This window comes from Maylandia zebra, linkage group LG4 (genome assembly GCF_041146795.1).
Source record: "Maylandia zebra isolate NMK-2024a linkage group LG4, Mzebra_GT3a, whole genome shotgun sequence".
NCBI classification, from domain to species: domain Eukaryota; kingdom Metazoa; phylum Chordata; class Actinopteri; order Cichliformes; family Cichlidae; genus Maylandia; species Maylandia zebra.
The window spans coordinates 12382166-12405603 of NC_135170.1; the positions used below are offsets into that span (position 1 = coordinate 12382166).

General features: G+C 42.0%; 1 protein-coding gene across 2 annotated transcripts; it reads left to right on the forward strand.

Moving 5' to 3' along the window:
• The first annotated feature begins 377 nt into the window (after positions 1-377).
• top3a (DNA topoisomerase III alpha) lies at positions 378-20217 on the forward strand. 2 transcript variants are annotated; one of them, XM_004575486.2, is made up of 19 exons: positions 378-515; positions 3742-3801; positions 3891-3964; positions 4057-4132; positions 4290-4398; positions 4515-4658; positions 4760-4930; positions 5029-5129; positions 6469-6543; positions 6668-6750; positions 7044-7254; positions 7396-7581; positions 7735-7864; positions 8524-8637; positions 8725-8890; positions 9020-9166; positions 9797-9919; positions 16019-16767; positions 19237-20217. In XM_004575486.2, the coding sequence occupies exons 2-19, from the start codon at positions 3751-3753 to the stop codon at positions 19398-19400; spliced, it is 2874 nt and encodes a 957-aa protein (XP_004575543.2). In that variant the 5' UTR covers positions 378-515; positions 3742-3750; the 3' UTR covers positions 19401-20217. The 2 variants fall into 2 exon arrangements, with proteins under 2 accessions (XP_004575543.2, XP_004575542.2); XM_004575485.2 differs by lacking the exon at positions 378-515 and adding an exon at positions 1002-1576.
• Positions 20218-23438: the final 3221 nt, after the last annotated feature.

Genomic DNA, 23438 nt, shown 5'->3' on the forward strand with positions numbered 1-23438 from the left:
ACTCACACAGTCCATAAAGCACCTCGCCAGGTGATGCTGATTAAGCGACTTGAAAGGGGTCCAAGAAAATCAATCTGTTTTATATAAGTCATAAAGCGGGGGGACACAGGTGTCCCTAAAGGCATCTGTGCCCCTGCATAGTTTAGTCCACAGAAGAGGATCGCTTATTTTAAAAAAGAAAGAAAGAAAGCAGCTGACTCACAGAAACACAAATCAGCGTCTGTGTTAACAAAAGCAATTATCCAGCGCCAATCACAGCGTGCTAGGAGGCATCAGGCCATCCCTGCTGTGCAAGAAGGAGAAAAAAGGATAAAGCTGCTTTAGCGGAGAGCTTGTTCTTTCCTCCTCTTCAAGTCTTCACGTCTGCCCTGTATCACGGTAATTTCTGAGTCCGTGGCTCAAACACCGGGGCCGCAGAAACGCCGCTTACAGCTTGAAGCGCTGCACTGAATTCCCACAGTCGGACACGGACGCCATGTTTACTCAGCTGCTTGCCGCCCGGTCACGTGATCAACGTAAGTCCCGTGTGAAGGAAATCCACCCTGAAACCGAAAGTCAATTCAGTTTATTTTATTTTATTTGAATTCGTCAATATAGAGGTTTAAAGCACTCCACGAGTATAAATACATATTAGGAAATAAGATCTGGGTTTTTTTTCCAAAATTATTATAGAGCCTTAAAAGCTACTAATTAATTATCAATTTTACATTTTAGAGATTTTTTAAAAAAACAAACAAACAATGTAATATATTCTAGAAAGTAAAACCCAATGATCAAACTCCAAATTACCAATAGTAAGTTATTCTGGCGTGTAAAAAATGGGTGTATTTATAGTGTATTTTATTTTTTTAACAACCGAGTAACATTGCGTTAGCGTTATTCTATAAAAAACTAATTATAAAACATATGCTACACATCTAGACAAAAGTAAAATTGAGTGGACGTATTGTAATATTCTTTCTAAGCCTGTTTTAAGGTTTTCATTTGAGGTTTTGCGTCAGGATATTTGCGACAGTGTTCCGACCTTGATGACGGCAGTTTTGACAGGCAGGCGCGGATTTTGTAAACAGAAGTAAGAGTGTTCCTGTGTCTAAGGTCCTCTTCATTTTTTTTTATTGCTAATTGTTGGTAATTTTCGTGTGGCAGGCATATATTTCCTCTTTGTTCGCTGTTTTATTTGTGGGAAGTGAAGTTAGTCAAGCTTTAGTTGCCTTTTTTGCTCTTTGTTGAAGTTCCTGGGAGCTGATAATATGTAGCTCCCCGCATCAGCTAGCATGCTAACAAAATGGGACGAGAACAGCGCTGAAGCTGTCCGTTGAGCCGGCTGCTTCACGTGAGAGCGGGTATGCTAGTAGCGTGTCTCCTCAGGAGATCTGTGCTTTTATCGGGACTACGGCGGCCGGGAGTCCAGCGGAGGTATTTCTGTGCGGCGCAGAGTGTCCTCCAGGACACATTGCAGCAGGAGGCAGACATGATCCGAAGCCGGGGGCAGATCCGTCGGGTCCTCTGCGTGGCCGAGAAAAATGATGCTGCTAAGGGGATCTCTGAAATTATGTCCAGCGGCAGGGCCAGGAGGGTCAGTCACATCCCCTCTCACACACTCACCTCAGACAGACAAATCTACCAGGCTAATGTGTCAACTCTCTATCAGTTCCAAAATGTGTAGCATTGGTAAAAAGTCTTGAGCCACCTATCATTTCTTTATATTTTGCTAAGTAAACATACACAAACATACATGGAAATACAGTATATAAGGCATTTTTTATTCTGTTCTCTCTCAGGATGATCCCACACTGCTTCAATAATGTTGAGGTCTGGGCTCTTGGGAGGCCAATCCATGACTGATGTTCCATTGTGTGTGTGTTTTTTTTTTTCTATCCAGGAACGCTTTTACTGCATTAGCAGTGTGTTTGGGAATATTGTCATGCTGAAAATGAAGCTGTTGCCAATTGGACATTTTCAGAGATAGTACAGTTAGAGTGGATCAAATCTAATCCATCCAATTCTGTATTTATAATTTCCCTAACATTACTGACTGAAATGAAATCCCAAACCATGGCACCGTGTCTTACAGATAGCTGTAGACAGGCTGATTTCCTCTGTACATGCTGAAGAGATTTGAGTAAGAAGTTTCAAGTTTGGGTTTGTTTACTTCCTTAAGAATGGCTTTATGACAGGCACCTTTCTACAACCCTGGGATATGTTATTGTTGTGAGTAACAACTGTGATATATCAGGGTTTCTCCTGGCTAAAAACAGGCCTTTGGGAGGATGAACACTCACAGAAGCACAACTGGTCCCACATATAGCTGGACCAGCAGTGAGATTGTGTTACTTGTTTCTGTGAATTTGTCTGTTATTTTTGGTCATTTGATAAACAAAGATGTATTTTAAACTCGAGTAAATTAAACTCCATTTAAATAATATGTGCAGGGAAAAAGTACATATAAAGTACATATATATATATATGCATATCCTTACCATGCATGGAGGGTTTCACCCCAAGTCCAGCACCCGGAGGCTGTACGCTAAGCGGAAGGAAGGGGGCCGGGGACTGGTGAGTGTCAGCACCACAGTCCAGGATGAGACAACGAACATCCAAGAATACATTGGGAAGATGGCCCCAACTGACCGAGTGCTCAGTGAATACCTCAGGCAGCAGAAACCCAAGAAAGAGGAGGGAGACGAGGAACCATCATGGAAGGACAGGCCCCTGCACGGTATGTACCACCGGCAGATAGAGGAGGTGGCTGATATCCAGAAATCCTACCAGTGGCTGGACAAAGCTGGACTGAAAGACAGCACAGAGGCACTAATCATGGCAGCACAAGAACAAGCTCTGAGTACAAGATCCATAGAGGCTGGGGTCTATCACACCAGGCAAGACCCCAGGTGCAGGCTGTGTAAAGATGCCCCAGAGACAATCCAGCACATAACAGCAGGGTGCAAGATGCTAGCAGGCAAGGCATACATGGAACGCCATAACCAAGTGGCCGGCATAGTGTACAGGAACATCTGTGCCGAGTATAACCTGGAAGTCCCGAGGTCAAAATGGGAGATGCCCCCAAGGGTGGTGGAGAATGACCGAGCTAAGATCCTGTGGGACTTCCAGATACAGACGGACAAAATGGTGGTGGCTAACCAACCGGACATAGTGGTGGTAGACAAACAGAAGAAGATGGCCGTAGTGATCGATGTAGCGGTTCCGAATGACAGCAATATCAGGAAGAAGGAACACGAGAAGCTGGAGAAATACCAAGGGCTCAGAGAAGAGCTCGAGAGGATGTGGAGGGTGAAGGTAACGGTGGTCCCCGTGGTAATCTGAGCACTAGGTGCAGCTAGGCGAGTGGCTCCAGCAGATCCCGGGAATAACATCGGAGATCTCTGTCCAGAAGAGCGCAGTCCTGGGAACAGCTAAGATACTGCGCAGGACCCTCAAGCTCCCAGGCCTCTGGTAGAGGACCCGAGCTTGAAGGATAAACCGCCCGCAGGGGCGTGCTGGGTGTTTTTTATATATATATATATATATATATATACACACACACACACACACACACACAATAACAAGATCTCTGACAGACACATTTGTATTGTGTAGCTTACATAAATATGGTGAGCAAAATAAGAAACGCCTGTACAGTTTGACTTGTCAACCATACCGATTTCTCCATCTATACATCTGACAATACAACAACAAATCTTTGGTTGCTCCAGCACTCATTGTCTTGTTTTTTTATTTTAGAGGGAAGGAATGTCGAAGTTTAATAAAATCTATGAGTATGAATATCATCTCTTTGGGCAAGTAAGGAAAATTTCATACATTTACCTAAATGTCTGTTCTTTGGCGTTTCGCTTTGTGTCTGATTTTTGTCCCTGTGCTTCCTTCACCAGAATGTGACTGTCTCAATGACATCAGTATCAGGGCATTTACTGGGTCTGGAGTTTAAAGCTCCATTTCAGAAATGGTAAGTTTAAAAAATTTTGTTTTTTGGGGGTATAAAGCATCAAACACGCTAACAGAAAAAGCTTATTGTTTTTTATCCTTTTCTCTCCAAAGGCACAGCTGCAATCCGGTGCTGCTGTTTGATGCAGAAGTAGAGAAATATTGTCCGGATAATATGTTACAGATTAAGGTAGGCTCATTAACTGTCCTCCTAATAATAGGAAACATCTACTGAAATAAATGATTATTTTGTATTTCAGTTCAAAGTTTACTGTTTATTAAGTCAACTGCTATAACATTCTTCCTCTCCTCACTTTCCTTTTCTCTGTCCTTTTTTTCTTACATAGCGAACGCTAGAGAAGGAGGTGAGGCTGTGCCAGGCCTTGGTCATCTGGACTGATTGTGATAGAGAGGGAGAAAACATTGGCTTCGAAATCATAGATGTTTGCAAAGCAGGTATAGCAGAAGTCTGGATGTTTTTGTTGACTGTGTAAGGCCTCAGAAGTTCAGGCTTCATGTGAAAAACCTGCTGCTAAAAACATCTCCTCTGTCTGCATTTTGTTTTCTTTCAGTGAAGCCAAATTTACAAGTCTTTCGGGCAAAGTTTTCTGAGATCACGCCCAACTCAATCCGAAGAGCCTGTGAGACTCTAACAGAGCCTGATGCTAACGTCAGCGATGCAGTTGATGTCCGCCAGGAGCTGGACTTGCGTATAGGTAAGACAGCACTCGCTCTTAAGCACATGGAAGGCTTTGTGGGGATAATGGATTGGGTCAAAGGTCAGTGATTCAACAAATGTCTGATGCATCCTTCATAGGTGCATCTTTTACTCGATTCCAGACACTTCGCCTGCAGAAGATCTTCCCAGAGTCCCTGGCCAATCAGCTGATCTCATACGGCAGCTGTCAGTTTCCCACTCTGGGTTTTGTGGTGGAGCGCTTCAAAGCCATCCAGGCATTCATACCCGAGACTTTCTATAAGATCAAAGGTTTGTCCGTGCACACACCCCAATACTCAGCAGAAATTCAGTGATTTGGGTTTTAAAAGGATATTCACCTCTCTCCTTCGTGTCTCTCTTTGCCTCAGTGATCCACGAGGTGGAGGAGGATTGTGTGGAGTTTAACTGGAAACGAAACCGCCTCTTCAATCACACAGCTTGTCTAGTGCTCTACCAGATCTGCATGGAGGTATGTGCCTGCATTTTTTTTTTTATGTTGAATATCCTACACTTTGTTCCTTCAGTGATTAAAAACTCATGAGCTGTTCGTGAAATAGTCACGACCTCTGATCTGTTGCTTTTATGGGTTTGTTTTAGTTGTTATTCTATGTGAGACTGTAGCTGCTGTGATTTTTCTGTGTGTTTATACAGCCATGAGTGTTTTGTGTTGTTATATTTTGGTTTGGGGGTTTTTTTGCTTATTGATGAGAGAACAAAGTTGTCATCTGGCTCTATGACTCTCATCGAGACACGTGTATTGTTTACTGTCGAGCCCAGTAATTAACACTTCATTTTCACTGTTGCCCACAGAGAGAAATGTGAGAATCGGAAGAAAAACTTAAGTCAGAGAGACTCAGCAATGTTTGTCTCTGTGCGCTGGGTTTAGTCTGCAGTTCTTTAGAGTATTGGAGGATAACAAGTCAAACTGTAGATGTGATGAACTTATTCTAGTGGGGCAATGAGAGCCTGATTCTGGTTAGAGAAGGCCAGCAAGGAAGTTCCTGCATTATACCTTAAAAGTGCACACTATCTTTTTATAGTAACATGGTGAGACGGCTCACATGTAGTTCCAAAACCAAAGAGTTCAGCATTCAGTTGTGTGGTCCATTTATGGCTCCACTAAGCTTTCTTTTATTTTCTTTTTTTAAATTTGTTCCCCCGTGTTGGCAGAGAAAAACTGTTAATAGACTTTAAAATGTGTCCTGAGGAGACAAACAGAAGTTCACATTTCCTGTTTGCATTCACAGCTTTTCACCAAAACAGACTACAGGTGCTGAAACAATTTCCTTCCTCACTTAACATTTGTGTTCCTTTTTCTGCTTTCAATTTGAAAATCTGTATTATTTACACCTCACACTCAAGATTGAGATGGTCTTTGATTAGGTAGGCATCTCACATTATCAAGCACTACAGGTCCTGTTACTACTAAATTAAACTATCCATTGTGGGGGGTCATTGTCGCCATTCAAGAAGCTTTTCAATGCACAAAAACCCCACACCACTTGGGCCAGAATAGCTGGTGTTTATTTCAGCTGTTGCAAACAGATAAGTAACATCAATAATATTTTTGAGGATGCTAAATCTAACCAACAGCAGAAAGTAAAAGAGTGAAAAGTACAATCCAAGGTTAGTATCCACCTTGAAAGGCACCATGGACATGTACCAACTGTGTGTGAGGTTAGCGCATCTCTATGCTTCTCCTGCTGCTGTTAGGACACCACAGTAAGTTTCAAGTGTTTTCAACCTGCACAAATAAAATGATATAAAAGCCGCGTGTGAAAAGAGAATATCACTTCATTCATTTCCAGGATCCCATAGCAACAGTCACCTCAGTAACCAGCAAACCTAAGAGTAAATGGAGGCCACTGCCTTTGGACACTGTGGTAAGAATAAAAAGCCAAACAGCTGCACATAAATGTAAAACACACAGCAACTTTAAAAAAAAAAGATTTTGTCCTGCTGCTTTGGCCCACTGCAAATAGTCTTCTTCATTTGTCTGGCCTACAGGAACTGGAGAAACTGGCTTCACGGAAGCTCAGAATAAGTGCCAAAGAGACCATGAAAATTGCAGAAAAGCTCTATACTCAGGGGTGAGTGTGTGAATCTTTTAGTCGAAAGCATTTTATGTGATGTAAAAACTGCTTTCCAGAGAATAAACTAATGTCTCGATGTCTGAACTTATTTCACTCTTAAGCCTGATGTGTGAGAGTGTCTGTGGGTTCAATGAAACATACAAGTCCATTTAGATGTTTTCTTAGTTTTATACACAAAGAACGTCCACTCTGGAGGTTCGGCAATCAGTGATTTTACATTTCCAGAGCGTTCCTACATCGTGAATCATGCGTCCTTTTCTTTGTTCTTTTTTTTTTCTTCTTCTGCTCAGGTTCATCAGCTATCCCCGCACAGAGACCAACATTTTTCCAGCAAACTTGGCTCTTACCCCACTGGTGGAGCAGCAGGCTCACAGCCCGGTGTGGGGGGCATTCGCCCAGCGAGTGCTTGACCAGCCGGGGGGACCCAACCCAAGACAGGGCAAGAACTCTGACCAAGCCCACCCTCCCATACATCCCACCAAGTTCACTAACACACTGCAGGTAGCTTGGTGTGATCAATAACAGGGATTTTTTTTTTTTTTTCATTTCTATTGTTTCAATTTTATGAACAGAAAACAACCACAGAATCTGAGAAGATAATTACAATAAACACTGCTTGTTGTCTCTTTGTGTTCTTCCCAGGGCAATGAAGGACGTGTGTATGAGTTCATTGTTCGCCATTTCTTAGCTTGTGTATCCCAGGATGCTTTGGGACAGGAGACTGTGGTTGATATAGATATCGCTCAGGAGAAGTTCTCCGTCTCGGGACTCATGATCATTGCAAGGAACTACCTGGATGTTTACCCCTATGACAGGTGGAGCACAAAGGTACAGTGTGGGTATTTAGACTGACCAAACTTTACCAGTTTTGCTCTAAACCCACTTAACCAGCTCAAATGGTGACTGAAACATTCTTGGCATTCATTACACATCTCTACGTTATTGCTTTTTGTGGACAACATATTCAAATGTGCTCTACAGGTGATTCCAGTGTATGAACAAGGCTCTCAGTTCCAGCCCTCTGCTATTGAGATGGTGGATGGACAGACGAGTCCTCCGCAGCTGCTCACTGAAGCCGACCTCATATCGCTGATGGAGAAGCACGGCATTGGTATATAATTGACGCACAAAGTCAGAAATTCTGTTTTTTTGTGGGTTGTTAGGTTTGTTTGTTTGTTAGTTAGTTTTGTGTATTTGTCGACTTGTCACTAGTCCATAAATACTTTAAATGATGAATATATGTAATGTGTGGTTTTTCACAGGATGAGAGATTTAAAGACCCAGTACATAAAGTGTCAGTTTAAAATATTATATTTACAAGACCAGCTCACTGTCATGTGATTTAATGGAAGAAATGTTTCATTATAAAATATGTTGTTAGTTTTTGATCATTTAGTGAATTAAATATCATAGTTTAAATTAAATATTACCTTTAAAGTGTGATCTCTATAAAGAGATTCATGATTATATTGACTCAGGTCAATAGTATTCGGCAAATGAGGGAATATTACATTTTACCCCCACTTTGTTGAATTGGGGCCTCGGACAATTAAGGCAAAAGAAAGTCCAACTTGGTCCAACCCAACTAACAAGTTGTACCTAATAAAGTGTCTAGTGAGTGTATGTGGATATTTTTTGTGTGTTGATCTGGTTTAATAAAAGCAGCTCCACCTACTAACACGTGCTTCTCTCAGTATAGACCTTCTTTGCTCCGTACTCACAGTTTGGTGTCTAATGTGAGTGTTACTATGCTAACTGTTCACATTACAGGTACAGATGCAACCCACGCTGATCACATTGAGACTATAAAGAGTCGCATGTATGTGGGCTTGACAGCTGACCAGAGGTTTACGCCTGGAGAGCTGGGCATGGGGCTGGTGGAGGGTATGTGCACGCACGCTCGCACTCAATGTAAAGCTCGGTCACTCAGTTAAGCTGCGTACATATCAATGTGTGCGTGTTTGTGTGCAGGTTATAACTCCATGGGCTATGAGATGTCAAAACCGAACCTGCGTGCTGAATTGGAAGCAGACCTCAAGCTGGTGTCAGAAGGGCGAAAGGACAAACAGAGCGTGCTGCAGCATCACATCCAGAAATACAAGACCGTCTTCATTGAGTCTGTCAGGAAAGCGAAGAAGTTAGTTGCATTTACCTTGTAGTTTACACGTGTGTATGTCTGCATCCTCAATATTAAAACTAGTGCGTAACCTTTCCTGCTATCGCTGCATCCTGCTGGTAAGAAGTCGTATGTCTGCTGTTCCCTCAGGTTAGATGAAGCGCTGTCTCCCTATCTCGGTGCAGCTCACGAGATCCCTGAAGCAGAGCAGCAGGACATGGAGATCCCGCTGCCGGTGAGGAAGTGCCCTAACTGTGGTCGGGACATGGTGCTGAAGAAGAAGAGAGAGGGAAACAGGTGAGACGATGGAAACAACGGAAGCTGTAAAAAAGAAGGATGCGTTCTTCCAACCTTCCTCAGCAGGCAGTAGAGATGTATTTGTTAAAAATACACCGATTGGGCAAAAAAAGAAACTCACACCTTTTAATATTTTGGTCCTTACCTTTGGTAAAAGCACACATGCGCTGTGGCATCTCCCAGTGTGGGAAAGTTGGACTGTTATATAAAGTCTTCTCAACACATCCCAAAGATTCTCACTGGGGTTAAAGTCTGGACTCCGTGGTGTGTGAAAATGGTGTGTCATTCTCCCTGAGCTGAACTATCACAGTTTGAGCCTGATGAGTTCTGGCATTGCCATCTTTAATGTGCCACCAAGGGGCATACTAATGGAAAAAGATTGAACTTGACCAGCTCAAGGAACCTCAGATCCTAACACTGCCACCACAGTCCTGTGTGGTAGGAACTTCATGTGATTCTCTTTTTACCTGACGCACCCATCACATCTTACTTTTATTTTTTTAGTTACATTTATTCATTTTGATTATTTTTTTGGGGGGGGGGAGGTTTCTACCATCGTAGCGGACATAAACGCTTTTTGCACCCTCGCTGCACTCTGACCTCTCAGCTGCTCTCTGTCTCCTCCTGCAGTAAATACCTGTCGTGTGTGGGCTTCCCAGCCTGTAAAACAGCAGTGTGGTTTCCCGACGTGGTGCTCGAGGTCAGCAGAGATGAAAGCACATGTCCTACCTGTCAGCCACACCCCATTCATATGTGAGTATTGATTTGTATTAATCTGGACAGTATTAAAGCCTCATAGGAGTGCTTGATAAGTTACCAAACTGAAATGTCCTAAATAAAGTAAGGCTAGCTTACTGGGATCAAGGGTTGAGTAATGCTGTGACAATGCTGATCTGTCTCTTCCTCAAAGACTCAAGTTTGTAATTTGCTTTGTAGTACAAAAAGATTATTTGTATTTTCCCTTTAAAAAAATAAAATAAATAAAATAAAATGTCCAAAAGTTGATTCTTGGGCGATCGTGGCTCAAGAATTGGGAGTTCACCTTGTAATCGGAAGGTTGCCGGTTAGAGCCCCGGCTTGGACAGTCCCAGTCGTTGTGTCCTTGGGCAAGACACTTCACCCGTTGCCTACTGGTGGTGGTCAGAGGGCCCGGTGGCGCCAGTGTTCGGCAGCCTCGCCTCTCTCAGTGCGCCCCAGGGGGGCTGTGGCTACAATGTAGCTTGCCATCACCAGTGTGTGAATGGGTGGATGACTGAAAATGTAAAGCGCCCTTAGCCCATAGGGACTAGTAAAGCGCTATACAAATACAGGCCATTTACCATTCTGTTAATCTGGACGTAGCGTTTTCAGTGGGAGAAACGTTTCGTCACTCATCCAAGTGACTTCTTCAGTCTCAGCTGACTGCAGGTTTCCCCAATCTTATCAACAGTACATTCGCATAATGACTGAAGCTAGCACCACTGAAGGAACAATAGGTCAGTTCCTTCATCATAATTATGCAAATTCTCATGACCATTGATCAACAACCACTGATCAAAGCTCACTGATCAAAGCCCACTGATCAATGGCTGTGAGTACCGTTCACAGAGAGTTGGGGAATGGCTGCAATCACAGCATTGTAAGATGGTGAAAGATGTACCCTTAGGTCCCCTCCTTGATTCAAAGATGTTCTTTCCCTTTTCACGTAAACGGCCTCCTTGACTCCGCGCTCAAACCAGCGTTCCTCCCTGTCCAAGATGTGAACATCCTCATCACTGAAAGAGTCCACTGGCCTGCAGGTGTAAATAGACTGCAGAGTCCTGGCCTGACGAGGTAGCTCTTCTGTGTTGTGCCATGTGCTTCGCCAGAGGTTTCCCTGATGTATAAATCCTGGCAATCCTCCTGGCACTTAACAGCGTACACTATGCGTTTTGGGGGGTTTAAAAGCCACAGAGACACAGTTTAGAATGGATTCTGAATAAATGAATACATTTTTAAACATCCATTTTCTTTCTTCTGTATTTTCCTGTATTTATTTTGATATTTTCATCAGTTTTTGCATATGGTTTTTATTGAGCCATATTATTTGACTGTGTCATTAACACTCCAGCTGAAGAATAATTACACCTTAAATACAGACTCACATAGCTGTAAGCGTGGCTGAAGAGTCTTCACACACATGTCCTCGTTGTTCACTGTGTCCTTCTGGCTCTGTGTGTTTCATTAAGCTAAATTAAACTGTGCACAGTAGATTTGTAGTGCTACTCAGTTTTTATGCAAATGTCCTCTGATGCAATGTGAGTGACAAATAGGTAAGAAGCATTCGTATTTACGACTGTCCTGCACTAAAGGAGTTGGGATTGTTTTCCTCTGCAATCCACTGCTGTCCAGCCAGAGCAGTGATCGCACATTATGTGGTCAGTGCTGTAGATAAACGGCCTTCACAAGAGGCCAAAGAGTGCCTCCTACTGTGTGTGTGTGTGTGTGTGTGTGTGTGTGTGTGTGTGTGTGTGTGTGTGTGTGTGTGTGTGTGTGTGTGTGTGTGTGTGTGTGTGTGTGTGTGTGTGTGTGTGTGTGATGCTTGTAGTCTTTAAGGTCTTTCAGGAAGTGTAACACTAACTCTCTGCTCTAACCAGAAGAGCGGAAGGTACCCTAAGCAGTAATAAGTACGTTGGAAAAACAGCTGACAGACTGGTTTTTGTGTTGTTTTTTTTCTTCTCCTGTTTTTTTGACAGCCTACTAATGTTGACAGTCACAGCTTTAACATGAAGTGCTCTTTTTGTTTCACTTCCTGCTCGTCACATGAACCCAGGAGAAATATATTAGTTTACTAATTATATTTCTGAAGTCCTCAGCACTGAAGACACATCCCCAAAAATAGATAACCAGCAAATGTCAAGTTTGGTACTGTTAGAATAAGAGTGGACTTTAACTGCAGCAGTCTTGTCCTGCATGATTACTGATTACTTATTGTACTGAGATACATCTATCTCAGCCTAACTGACCACTGTTATGTATCAAAGTTCAAATGCTGATTTAAAGAGCAGCGACCTTCCCTGCAACGGTCACACAATACAGTACAACGCAGAAAAAATCTGAATATGTACAGAACAAAAACATGTAGACTCTTAATAACATATAACATGTAAAGTATGTACTCTGGCCTCAGATTTCCAAAAGACTCTTACAGTTACAAAACTGTTTTAGGATTCGGTAAACGTCCCCTAGCGTCACGCAGAAAAGAGTCTCAACCTAAATCATCTCCCTAAATCATGCCTGCTGATTTAGACTTTTGTCAGGGTCTGTGCTACAGGGGGCCACATAACCTATTCACACTTGCACTTATGCTGGTGCATTATGTGTTAATTACCCTGTGTTAGTGACCTGCTGTTATAGTCGATAGAAATGCAGGGGCTTTTTTCTTTCCTGTCCCCCCCACCTCTCTTTGTTTTGGTCAGTTTTGTTTTTTTGTCAGGGACAAAATTTTTCACTTCTGTTTTTCCACTTCTTTGTACATTTCCTCACGTCCATTCTTTTAGGAATTTACTGACATGTGTGAGTCATTATATATCTATTATTGGCATTATTAGCATCAATATAAGTACAATGGTTGTTATTCTCTCACTGATAAATTCAAAAACTGCTGCAACAAAGGGTAGCTGGAAATGTACAGGAGGAACTGTTACTGAACAGACCAGTCAGTGCAGATGCACGCTGTGTCACCACGACGTGTTGTTGCATTTCTAGGGAGGTACACATCAGGCATACGGTTAAAGTGTAGATTTTCAGAGAGGTTTGCGTGTATGACGTAGCTATGGTGTAGATTTCCCAGTAACACGCTATCTTCCAGCTTAACAGTGGAAATACCAAAGAACCATATGCTGTAAAGTATTTGCACTGATGTTCTGTTGTTTTCTCTTTGCTGCACTACTCAGATCCTCCTGAGCTGCTCTCGAGCTATATAAAAATGTTTTACAATTCCAGCCTCATGACTTAGACTTACAAGCTAACTGGACACCAGAGGCCCGGTGTGAGAAACGCTCCACTATTTAATAAAAATCAAGTTTGAAGAGGAACTAAATCAGTTAACCAGACTTTAAGCAGTTTTTGCTCAGGAGAGTCTGTAGAGTCTGCTAATCAGCAGGTCGGTGCTCAACCCCCGGCTCCTCCAGTCCACATGCGGAAGTGTGCTTGGACAAGATAATGAACTCCAAAGTGCATTGAACAAACCTTGTGTGACTAGGTGAATGAGGCTTCTAGGAAAAGGTGCTTTGAGTGCTCAGATAATATAGAAAAGCACCGTATAAGTACCAGTCTGTAAGCAGACTGTACTACAGGTAGATGTATCTCAGCTCAGTTAGTGACATGTGGCCTTTGCAGACTTTGACAGTTAGATGAATTGTTCTGCATGTGCTGACTTACACAATGAAATAGTTTGAACATATTTTAGAAGTCAAAACTACTCAACTGATAGAAGGTGATCAGTTTTAATCACAAAGACGTATTCAACCAGTAACTGGTCAAACTCTGGACACTCGGTCATTTGCAGAAATGTGCAGAAACATTTGCAATGCTTCACGTCTCTCTGTTAGAGTGCTCACACGCTGTGCTCAGTGATGCTTTTTAATCAGCAACTGCTTCATGGCTTTCCTGTTGTCTTTAACTCATTTAAATTGCTCCATATAATCCAGCTCTGAGGTCTCCATCAGACCTGGACGATCATTTCGGTTTCGGTTTCTCACTGAAATTAACACGTTCTCGAATCATGCAGGAGCAGTCCAGCTTTCTGCATGTGTTTGAGTGTTGTGTTTTTGGTAACTGGCACCTGTAACTGGTGTTGAATGTTCTTTCATCACAGGCATAAGGCACAGTAACACGATTAAGCCAGAGCCCTTATGTTGTGAGGGGTTTCACGTGTTGTTTTGCTAACTATATTTCAGAACGCATGATTTTTGAAGGTGCTTTGTACTTGACTGATTTAGGGAGGGATGTCTAAGTTATGAGTGCTTTTGTAAAAGATTCGTCCTCTCAGCACAACAGAGACTTAACTCACACATTAACTGAAAAAAAACATGTATTTATTTATTTTTTCAGTGGTCACGTCAGTGCTAAACTCCCTCCGTGCCTTATGCTACCCTCTCAGGCAAACAAACAGCGACGGCCCTGACGCTCTCGAGAAATTTCTCCAAATCTTGTTTACACAAGTAGGCGTTAACCCTACGAGCACGTGGCTCAGCTCAGTCCAAATATAGGGCACGCTCACTCGCAGTGAGCCAAAGTGCTCCACACCAGCATCTGTTACCATGGCAACCAATCTGGTGGCGAGCTCAAAGTTGAGCTCCAGCCCTCTCTCCAGAACAATGTCAGCGATGTAGTTTTTTGTTTTTTTTTTAAATCAGATATCACTGTGCAGCTTGTTGGATAACTTCATATGCTGATAAATGCAGATGTGCGCAGGAGTAGACTGTTGCTTGGTGCTACCGCCTCACTTGTTGCCACGGCAACTTGCCCTGTTTTACCAACTTTTCTTATGTACAGATTTTTGAAAAAGCCACTTTATGGTGGACTGTTTGTCCTCAGTGCTTCACAGAGTTTTCTATGAGAATATATATTTTATTACATTTCAGTCATAAGTCATGGTGTATACTCCTGAGTTACTGGTAATTTCAGTTACCTACAGCCACTAAAATTGACAGAGGGTGACAGAAAATGTCACTGCATGGAATTAAACTTCTATATGATATGCCTTTGGTTCACTGATAAATCGTCTCTGTGGATCAAATTTAATTACGCCAGTGAAGCACATATTAATCAAATGTCCATGCAGAAGCGCAAAAGTGACTCACACGTCGTTACCACTGAGCCAATTATATCATGTTGGAAACCCTGTACCTTAAGACATCCAGATGTGTGTGGGGGTTTTAAGCGTTTCCTTCTAATGTCTTTTAGTCACAGCCGAGCACAGAACAACAGAATGAACCTCATTGTCAGTGGAAATATTTAAGTAATTAGGATTCATCTTCTAGAGTTTATTCATATCTCTACATACTTTATGCCAAACAATGATGATCGTCATTCTGCATCAAAGGGGTGGATTAGCAAGCTGATAGATCCATTCATGGGGCCATGCTGGAGTGTCAAATACATGTTGGTATTGGCACAAATATTGACCAATAATAATTAATAGAAAACATTTTTTTAGAAAAAAGTGCAGAAAGCAAAGCTTGGGTTTTTTGTTTTTTAGAAATTTGTCATCATTGATGTCTTAGCTTCATGGTGTTTCTGCAGCACATGTGCAGATCCACAAGAGTGTGGTGAACTGGAGCCTGTCAGCGACAGAGCGAGAGGCAGGGTCACGAGTCAGTCGGACTATCTGAAGAAAACTCACACAGGTGCAGGGAGAAGATCCCAATCCAGAAAGGTCCCAACCAGTCAGCGCCACCAGCCTTCTGCCCTCCTCTGCCGTAATATAACTATTTATGTCAAGAATGTGTTTAAGAATCTTTTCTGCAATAACGTTATGCAGGAGGATTTTTTTTAACAGTGAACTGTGAAATCTTAATACTCCACACCACAGCCATCACAATACCCACTTGACTTTTGTGGGTGGAAACAGTCGGCCTGCTGAACAAATAGTATAATAATTGAAATTACCTGAGGTATTTGATTCTGATTGTGTTGATTGTACTAAAATTGCCCACTCTGAATGAGTCAAGCAAGCTAAGAGGACTGAGCTTACCCGTAGCTTACTTGACTCATTTAGAGTGACTTACTCTCTTTGGATGTTAAATAAGTGATGGATTGCCACACAGCACAGCTCATTTATTAGATGTGCATACTGAGGTTGCCTCCTGTGTGTCCTCCCTTCTTCAGGTTGAAGTTCAAGTTCCGCAGGGGTAGCCTTCCTCCCATGATGCCTCTGGAGTTTGTCGGCTGCATCGGTGGCTGTGACGAGATCCTCCGAGAAGTGCTGGACCTGAAATATCTCAGACCAGGGGGAGGTGGTGGTGGTGCAGGAGTTGGAGGAGGGGGTGGAAGAGGAGATGACCCTCATCCTCCACCTCCAAGGCCACCCAGACCTGATCCGTCCAGAACCCGAATCTCTAATCCTCGCCATTCTCTCCCGCCTGTGCCCTCCTGGACCCCACAGCCGACGTCTCCACCAGGTGGCCGCAGTATGAGTATAAACGCCAGCAGTGACGCGATCGTGTGCAACTGTGGTCAGGATGCACTCCTCCTGACTGTGCGCAAAGACGGCCCTAATCAAGGCCGGCAGTTTTACAAGTGCAACGCCGGGAGCTGCAACTTCTTTCTTTGGGCAGATCAACCAAGTCAGCAGGGGGCGCCACAGAATCGAGGGCTGCCACCGCCAGCACCGAGGACTTCCCAGCCTCCTAGGCCATCTCTGGGATTCAGAAACACATCTGAAGGAAGCAGAGGGCAGGAAGCGGGTGCACCAGGACATTTAGAACAGGTGATGTGCAACTGCAACGAGGCAGCCGTGACGCGAACGGTGCAGAAGGACGGTCCAAACAAGGGTCGCATGTTCCACACCTGTGGGAAGCCAAGAGAGCAGCAGTGTGGCTTCTTTCAGTGGGCTGATGAGAACATACCTCCACCAGGTGGGGCTCTCACACACAAATCCTCCTCTGAGCTCCTAATCATAATCCAATGTAAGACCACATACCTCCAACAGGGCTGAAAATTCCCTCTACACATGCACGAGCTGTGTCACTGTTATCTCTTACTTCAATTCAATATGCATTTGTGAAGATATGATGCACATTACACACAAAACAGTGAAGAATGCTTCCTAAAATTCCTGGATCCATACACAGTGACTCATAGTCATCAGTCACTTACACATGAGTTAGGCCCCGCCTCTGATAAAAATGCAAATCTTTCCACAACCTTTTGAGTCATTCGTTTAACAAACAGGCAGACAGAAAAAACAAACAGTCTGAACCAATCACGTAACTTCTTTGGCTCAGGTAGTGAAAAGGAAAAGTATGTAATTAGTTAGATTACTTTGTTAAATGGGCATAAAATTAATTCTCATCTTTATTTCCTTTAACAAGTATGGACAAACACATTCCTGGCAGGACAAATAGTTGAACAAGTGTTTCTAGCAGCTGCTTGATTTTCAGGGAAATCTCGTCACAAACTTCCTAACAGAACTGCTTTATTGTTACAACGTATGGAGTCACCAGCTCTATTGAGGTCATTGCTATTGAGCCTGGGCTTTGACGTGGATGCGCTGCGGATATACTGCCTTTGTATTGGCTTCACCTGAAACACATATTATGCGTAGGAACGAGTGAGTCACAAGGACAACATGAGGATGAGCTCATTTTCAGATTGTGTTTTGCCTTCACTGTGAACCTTTATCAACAAGTTGGTCTCATATGGATAGCATCTACAAACTACACGTAGCTTTTTTCCAAAACATAAATACAGCCTAAAAATAGAAAACTAGTTTGACTTATGTTTTGGAAGCTGATCTTCGCAGCGCATAGACACTGATCTTATACTGGTGTACCCACTTTCACTGGGTTAAGTCACATGGTTGACATTGGCAGATGTTTGTAAACAACAAATTCAAAATGTCTCTAATATGACCATATTACGAGACAAATGTTAGAGCCTGACTGATTCATCTGCAGGCTGATATTAACTATGCACTATTATGTCGTTCTTGACAATTATAACAGTCAATAAATGTAAATTAAAGAAATAAAGACGAGGCAGGAGAAGCACCCTTCAGCCACGTTATTAGTGTTGACGTTGCACAGTTTGTCGACCACGTGCACTTTGCAAATCCACTTGCAGTTTCTTAAACTGCTTGTTATCTTAGGTACCTCAACAGTGTATTGAATAACTACACATAACAAATGTCAGGGATCTCTCTTTGTGTTTGGTGTGGCTAAAAAGTAATATCAGCCAAAATATCAGATGATTAAGTAACCAAAATATCGGTATCGATATTAAAAATCCTATATTGATCGGGCTCTAATACTTGTAAATAAATACAGAAGTGTTTTTTTAATAACCTTGGCTCTGTAGATGCCCACATGAACCAATTAAAGCTTTATCTGTAATAACTGAAGCAGTGTGGTTTGATTAAGCATAGTCACCCTTCAAAACACACCGTTATTATCAGGTCCAAATTTCTTTATTCATACTGCAGCGAGAGTTCACATGTGATAAGAAAGTAACAAACAGCGAAACATTATCAACAACAAATCATAAAACTGATGCAAGAAGTGATAATGTATACTAATAAAGTATGGACCAATAAAGTATTGACAGGATACTTAGGGAAATCCAGTCGGTGTTCTTTATTGTTACACGCCATCAAAACTTGGCATGAAGACTTTTAGTTTACCAGCTGAAATTTTTTAATCTTCATCTTAATCTTAATTATCTGGTCTTATCTGTCTAGGATAAAAAGGATGGGCATAGTTTTCAGGTCTCAGATTGAACCCAGAGTCAAAGTGCATTCATTAAACCTGTAGTGCTTCTACTGGCCAGCAGGGACTGACTCATTCGGTGGCAGAAGGAAGTCTGAGTACAGAAGTAGATGGAAAAACTGCCAAACTGCTCACGTGATCTACAAAATTTCCTGGATGCGCTCTGTCACATTCCAGTGACTACGTCCACCTTTTATATTCTTCGTGGACATATTCAGGTTTTCAGACCAAGCAATACAAGACTTTCTAATAGATTCTCTGAAAAGATGAGTCATCTCAGTAAAAGCAAGCGTACTTGACATTATAAATGTATTATAGACAGGCATTTGCAGTGTATGCTATTGAGTTTTAGTGGACCTTGACTGCAGTGATTTGGCTGTAAAATTCTACGAAAGTTCTACAAAGCACATTATGTTTGTTTAAGAAAAAAAAGGATATTATGCTCACCATTTGATGGTAAAAAAGAAAGTACTGTCACGACTCACGAACACAGAGACCTTGAGGCATCAACATGACATGTACCTGCAGTCCCAACATGCTGAAAAAAATTCTTTGGTACTTTCTATGCTATAACTGGTAACTTTGACTCTTTTAACTCTGATCTCTGTTTCCCCGTGTCAGGTGGTTTTGGTGGTGGATTTTATAGTGATGGAGACGGCGGGAGGAAGGGAAGGAAGATGATGGGAGGTCCGAGTGCTAACAGACCCCCTGCTGCTAAGAAACCTCGCACCTGTGGCATCTGCCACATGCCAGGACACACCCGAGTCACCTGTCCTCAGCGATGACCGCTGTCTGTGACTGAAGCCACCCCATAATTGGGCAGAGTTAATGAAGTCTGTGACTTCAGTTTTAAATTTTAAACAACTTGGACTATACATAGAGTGGGGCATCTGCAAAGCAACTGGGTCAACAGGATAAGTGTGTGCAAAACAGAAAGTGTTCCACCCACATGTGTTGGCCAAACCAATACCAAAAGTGCCCAACAGCAGCATAAACTGCAGCTTTTCTTTTTGTTTTCACTCAGCACCGATGCCTCAGCTGTACTCAGATCAGTTCCAGATGAGCGACTCTTCTGTGGGGCTTGGGAGGACAAATAAGGTCAAGCTAATATTGAAGTGTAAAACAAACCAATCAGAACTGTACACGATCCATGTATGCTGGAGAGCACACATAAAATAAACTCTGAGACAAACGCTGAAGTGCTGAACTAGTTTTATTACTCGCGTTTGTAACCACAGCAACCTGAAAGCGCTTAGCAAGTTATTGAAAATTTGCTCACATGGCCTTGGATCAACCGATCCTCCACTCCACTGTCTTTTTCTGCTTTTTACAATCTCGAAATCCTAACTAAAATCCTGTATATTTCTGACTCAGGAGCAACGCCATCTCTGACAAATGAACTTCATTTTAAAAGACGGCGTGCATGCCGGTCAAGACTAATCGGCCAAATGTATTGATATCTGAATATTTTCATGTATCGATTTATGGAGGTGGAAGAAAAAGGCGGGGGAAAAAAATTGTTTTTACACTGCAAAGGTTGGACTGGTCATCTGATGTTCGCACTGATAAAAGTTAATAAACTCATTTTAACATTTTATAGTACATTGAATCTCTGCAGTCATGACAGAGGGAACTTTTGGTTTCGCTTGGAGTGTTCGGGGTTTTCCATTAGCTTTAGCTTTTGCTTTTATTTTGAGTCTGTTGTTTGCTTCTCTTTGTTCATTTACTTTTGGTTTTGAGTCTTAAACTTTCAGTCGGCCCTACTTTGGAAACGAAACAAAATTTATGACTAAGAAGAGCATGCATGAATGAAAACAGACTTGCTCTGGCCTGAAATACTCCGATGCATAAGTAAAGTAGGAATAGAGTCAACCAAATCTAAAAAAAGTTCCCCACAACATCTCTCAGTATGTAACTTTCATATCCAATAACACTTATGAAGCCATGCAAAATCTTTCCTTCATGAAGACTTTTACAGGTACATTAAAGGATCTCATAATTGTAATGAATGTGCTTTTTTTTTTTTTTTTTTTTTTTTTTTTTTTTTTTTACCCCCAATAATTTTGAGCCCGTAAAAGTGCACCTTTAATTTAATGCAGTCACATTCAGTTTGTACCAAGCACATTTTTCATTAATGATTATATAAATGACTACGTCTTTGCTTTTATATATTTCTGTTGCACTTGCTTCATGTTTGTGAGTTTTTTGTGTATTAATAAAATAAAATATAGTCTTTCTGTGTTAAAAAATAATTGTAACACAGAGGGAGTGCGAGCATATTTCATACAGTTATTTTTGATAATATAGCCATACTAAGGCCTGTAGCTCAGACTGTATGTTGCGTAATAGTCTGAAGGTAAGATTTGCATGACTTCTTTCAAATCACTCCGTGATTTTTCACGGGATGAACCGTAGTGTGCAAAAACACTCGAGTACACAGACGTAGTCAAAATTTCTCTGCAACTTTGCAATCTTTCCACCACAAGGCCCGACTACAGAAACGCACACCCATAGGCCTATTTAAAACCAAATGCTGAGCGTAAACAAGTTCTTTCTCCTAAAGTTGTGCAGTTTTGTGTTCCAGGGAAAAGTCTGACCGGTTCCGTCTTCCCATAAATGCCTTTTGCCTTTGTTCCCTTGAAATGCACCCCTTGCGGGTGTAGGACAGGAGAAATAAACCCGTGGATTCCCGGTACTGGGCTGTAAGTTACACTAATGTTTTTCGCTGGTCGTATTCCAGTGAAGCAGCCCTGATTTTACTGGCACGTTTGGTGACTCATATGTGAGTCATAACATGTGGGTGGGAGCGAGCGCTGTGATCTGTCCTGCCGTGTTGTGTTTGCCGCTCCATCCCGACTCCCAAATCCGCTACAGTAGTATCCGGGCAGATAACGAGTCATGTGACCGCCGTATCTCTTCTCTGAATTGCAGGAATGACCTCCTACTTACGGGAAAAGAGGCGCATTTATCCCGTATTTCAGACTGATAGGTGTACTCTTCCCTATAGGACCATAAAGAACAGGCGGTCAGATCACCAGAGCTTTATGGACTTTACCGGAACTAAAACACCACAGCGCTCTGTGCAAACTCACTGCTGGTTATTAAAGCGCCCGTGTGGAAATACTCACTGCACAAAATCAGATTAAAAGGGCACTCTGCCACTTTTACAAGTTCTTCTGCTCAAAAAACTCTGACAGAATAGCTTCAGTGAGGTCATCATTATATCATCAGGGGCATCTTGGCGTAGATTTAAATTTTTAAATTGTGTGTGCAGCTAAAAATTGAAAGTTTTTAAGGCACAGCCACTGACCAGGGAAGGAAGTAATAATTAAAACACTGAGTCATGGTAAAGATATTAATCTAATCACAATCTAGCTTTCATGCTCCCAGTCAATATAAACTGGGGTGACTGACTTTGGTTCTTATAATGATGGTGATCATGCAGTAGTTCTTAAATCAAAGGATGAGGATGTATATTCTCTGCTGTTTGGACCAGTAAATGATCTTTGTTTTAAGTAAACAGTGAGTACGGAATTAATTCTAAATGTTAAAACGTGTTAATATTTCTGTCACTCTTCATGTAACCATATAATCTGATAACCTTTCAGTTCTTAACAGTTTATTAATGCTTAATAAGGTCACTGTAAATTACTGCATTTCATACTCCTGCAAACTTCTCATAACCACTGTTCACAATCTCATCAGGTTGTTACAATATGTTACAGCTACTTTTTAAAATGCTTTCCATTGATGTTGTGTTAAATAAGTAAAGTGTGGCCAATTTCAGACGGTTTTTTTATTATCTTTCAGGCACTCAAAACCTAAACACATTCCAGCATAACAGTGCTGTTATTTGTGAGTCTTCACTAAAATAACATGACAACAAAACTTTAAAATAATCGTCTTTTATCATCACAACAAGTCACAGATTACTTGTTTAGTCTGCCTGACTCTGCTCAGATCAGCAGGTTGTTCTTTGTAGCTTTAGGTCCAAACACCTGGTGAACACAATCCAACACTCATAACACGGTGAAAGGTGTGTCTCTCATCTCGCCGTTATGTTTTCATTCTGCATTTTTAGCCGTTACAAATGCCGATACTGACATATCAGCAAATATCGTCTATAAATCAGCCCCGCCCAAATGCTGGATTAGCCCCGCCCTAAATGAGCAATAGAAACAAGCTGCAATAGGATGATTTCACATGTTTACAAGTTCTGGATCATTTCAAGCTTCTCTTGACTGAAAAATACACTTGACATTTTTAAATTGTCTGTTGTTAGTATGTTGTGCGTGTAAGGTAACAACATTCACATCTGTCCTGTGTTTTCACAGCAGTTTGTTGCTTCATATCTCGGAGGCTACATTTAAACATGCACACAACAGTGTCATTGGATTAACATGTTTATATAATCTCAAAACTGGGAGGTCAAAAGTCGACAAGTTCAGCTCATTCTTCATCCTTGAAGTGTTTGTCAACTCCTCCTGCTGTGTCATCATCATCATCATCATCATCCAGCTTTTCAGTTGTTGCCGTGGAAACAGTTGCCATGGCACCCAATGCGTAAGTGATGCAAGTGCTCCAGGTGCAGAGAGAGCGTGGACCACAGGCCGTGTGGATGAATTGTGTTTGTGTGGAGTTACAAAGAGTTTTTTTTTTCTTTTCTGTAAACTGATCCACACCAACCTCAATGAAAGACAGTAGGAATTTGGCTCTGGGCCCTTTTTCCACAATACTTGTGCCACCTTTATGAGCTGTTCTCACCTGGGGGCTGGGTGAATAGATGCTCAGGTATAAAGTTTGAAAAGTGCGTGAGATCACAC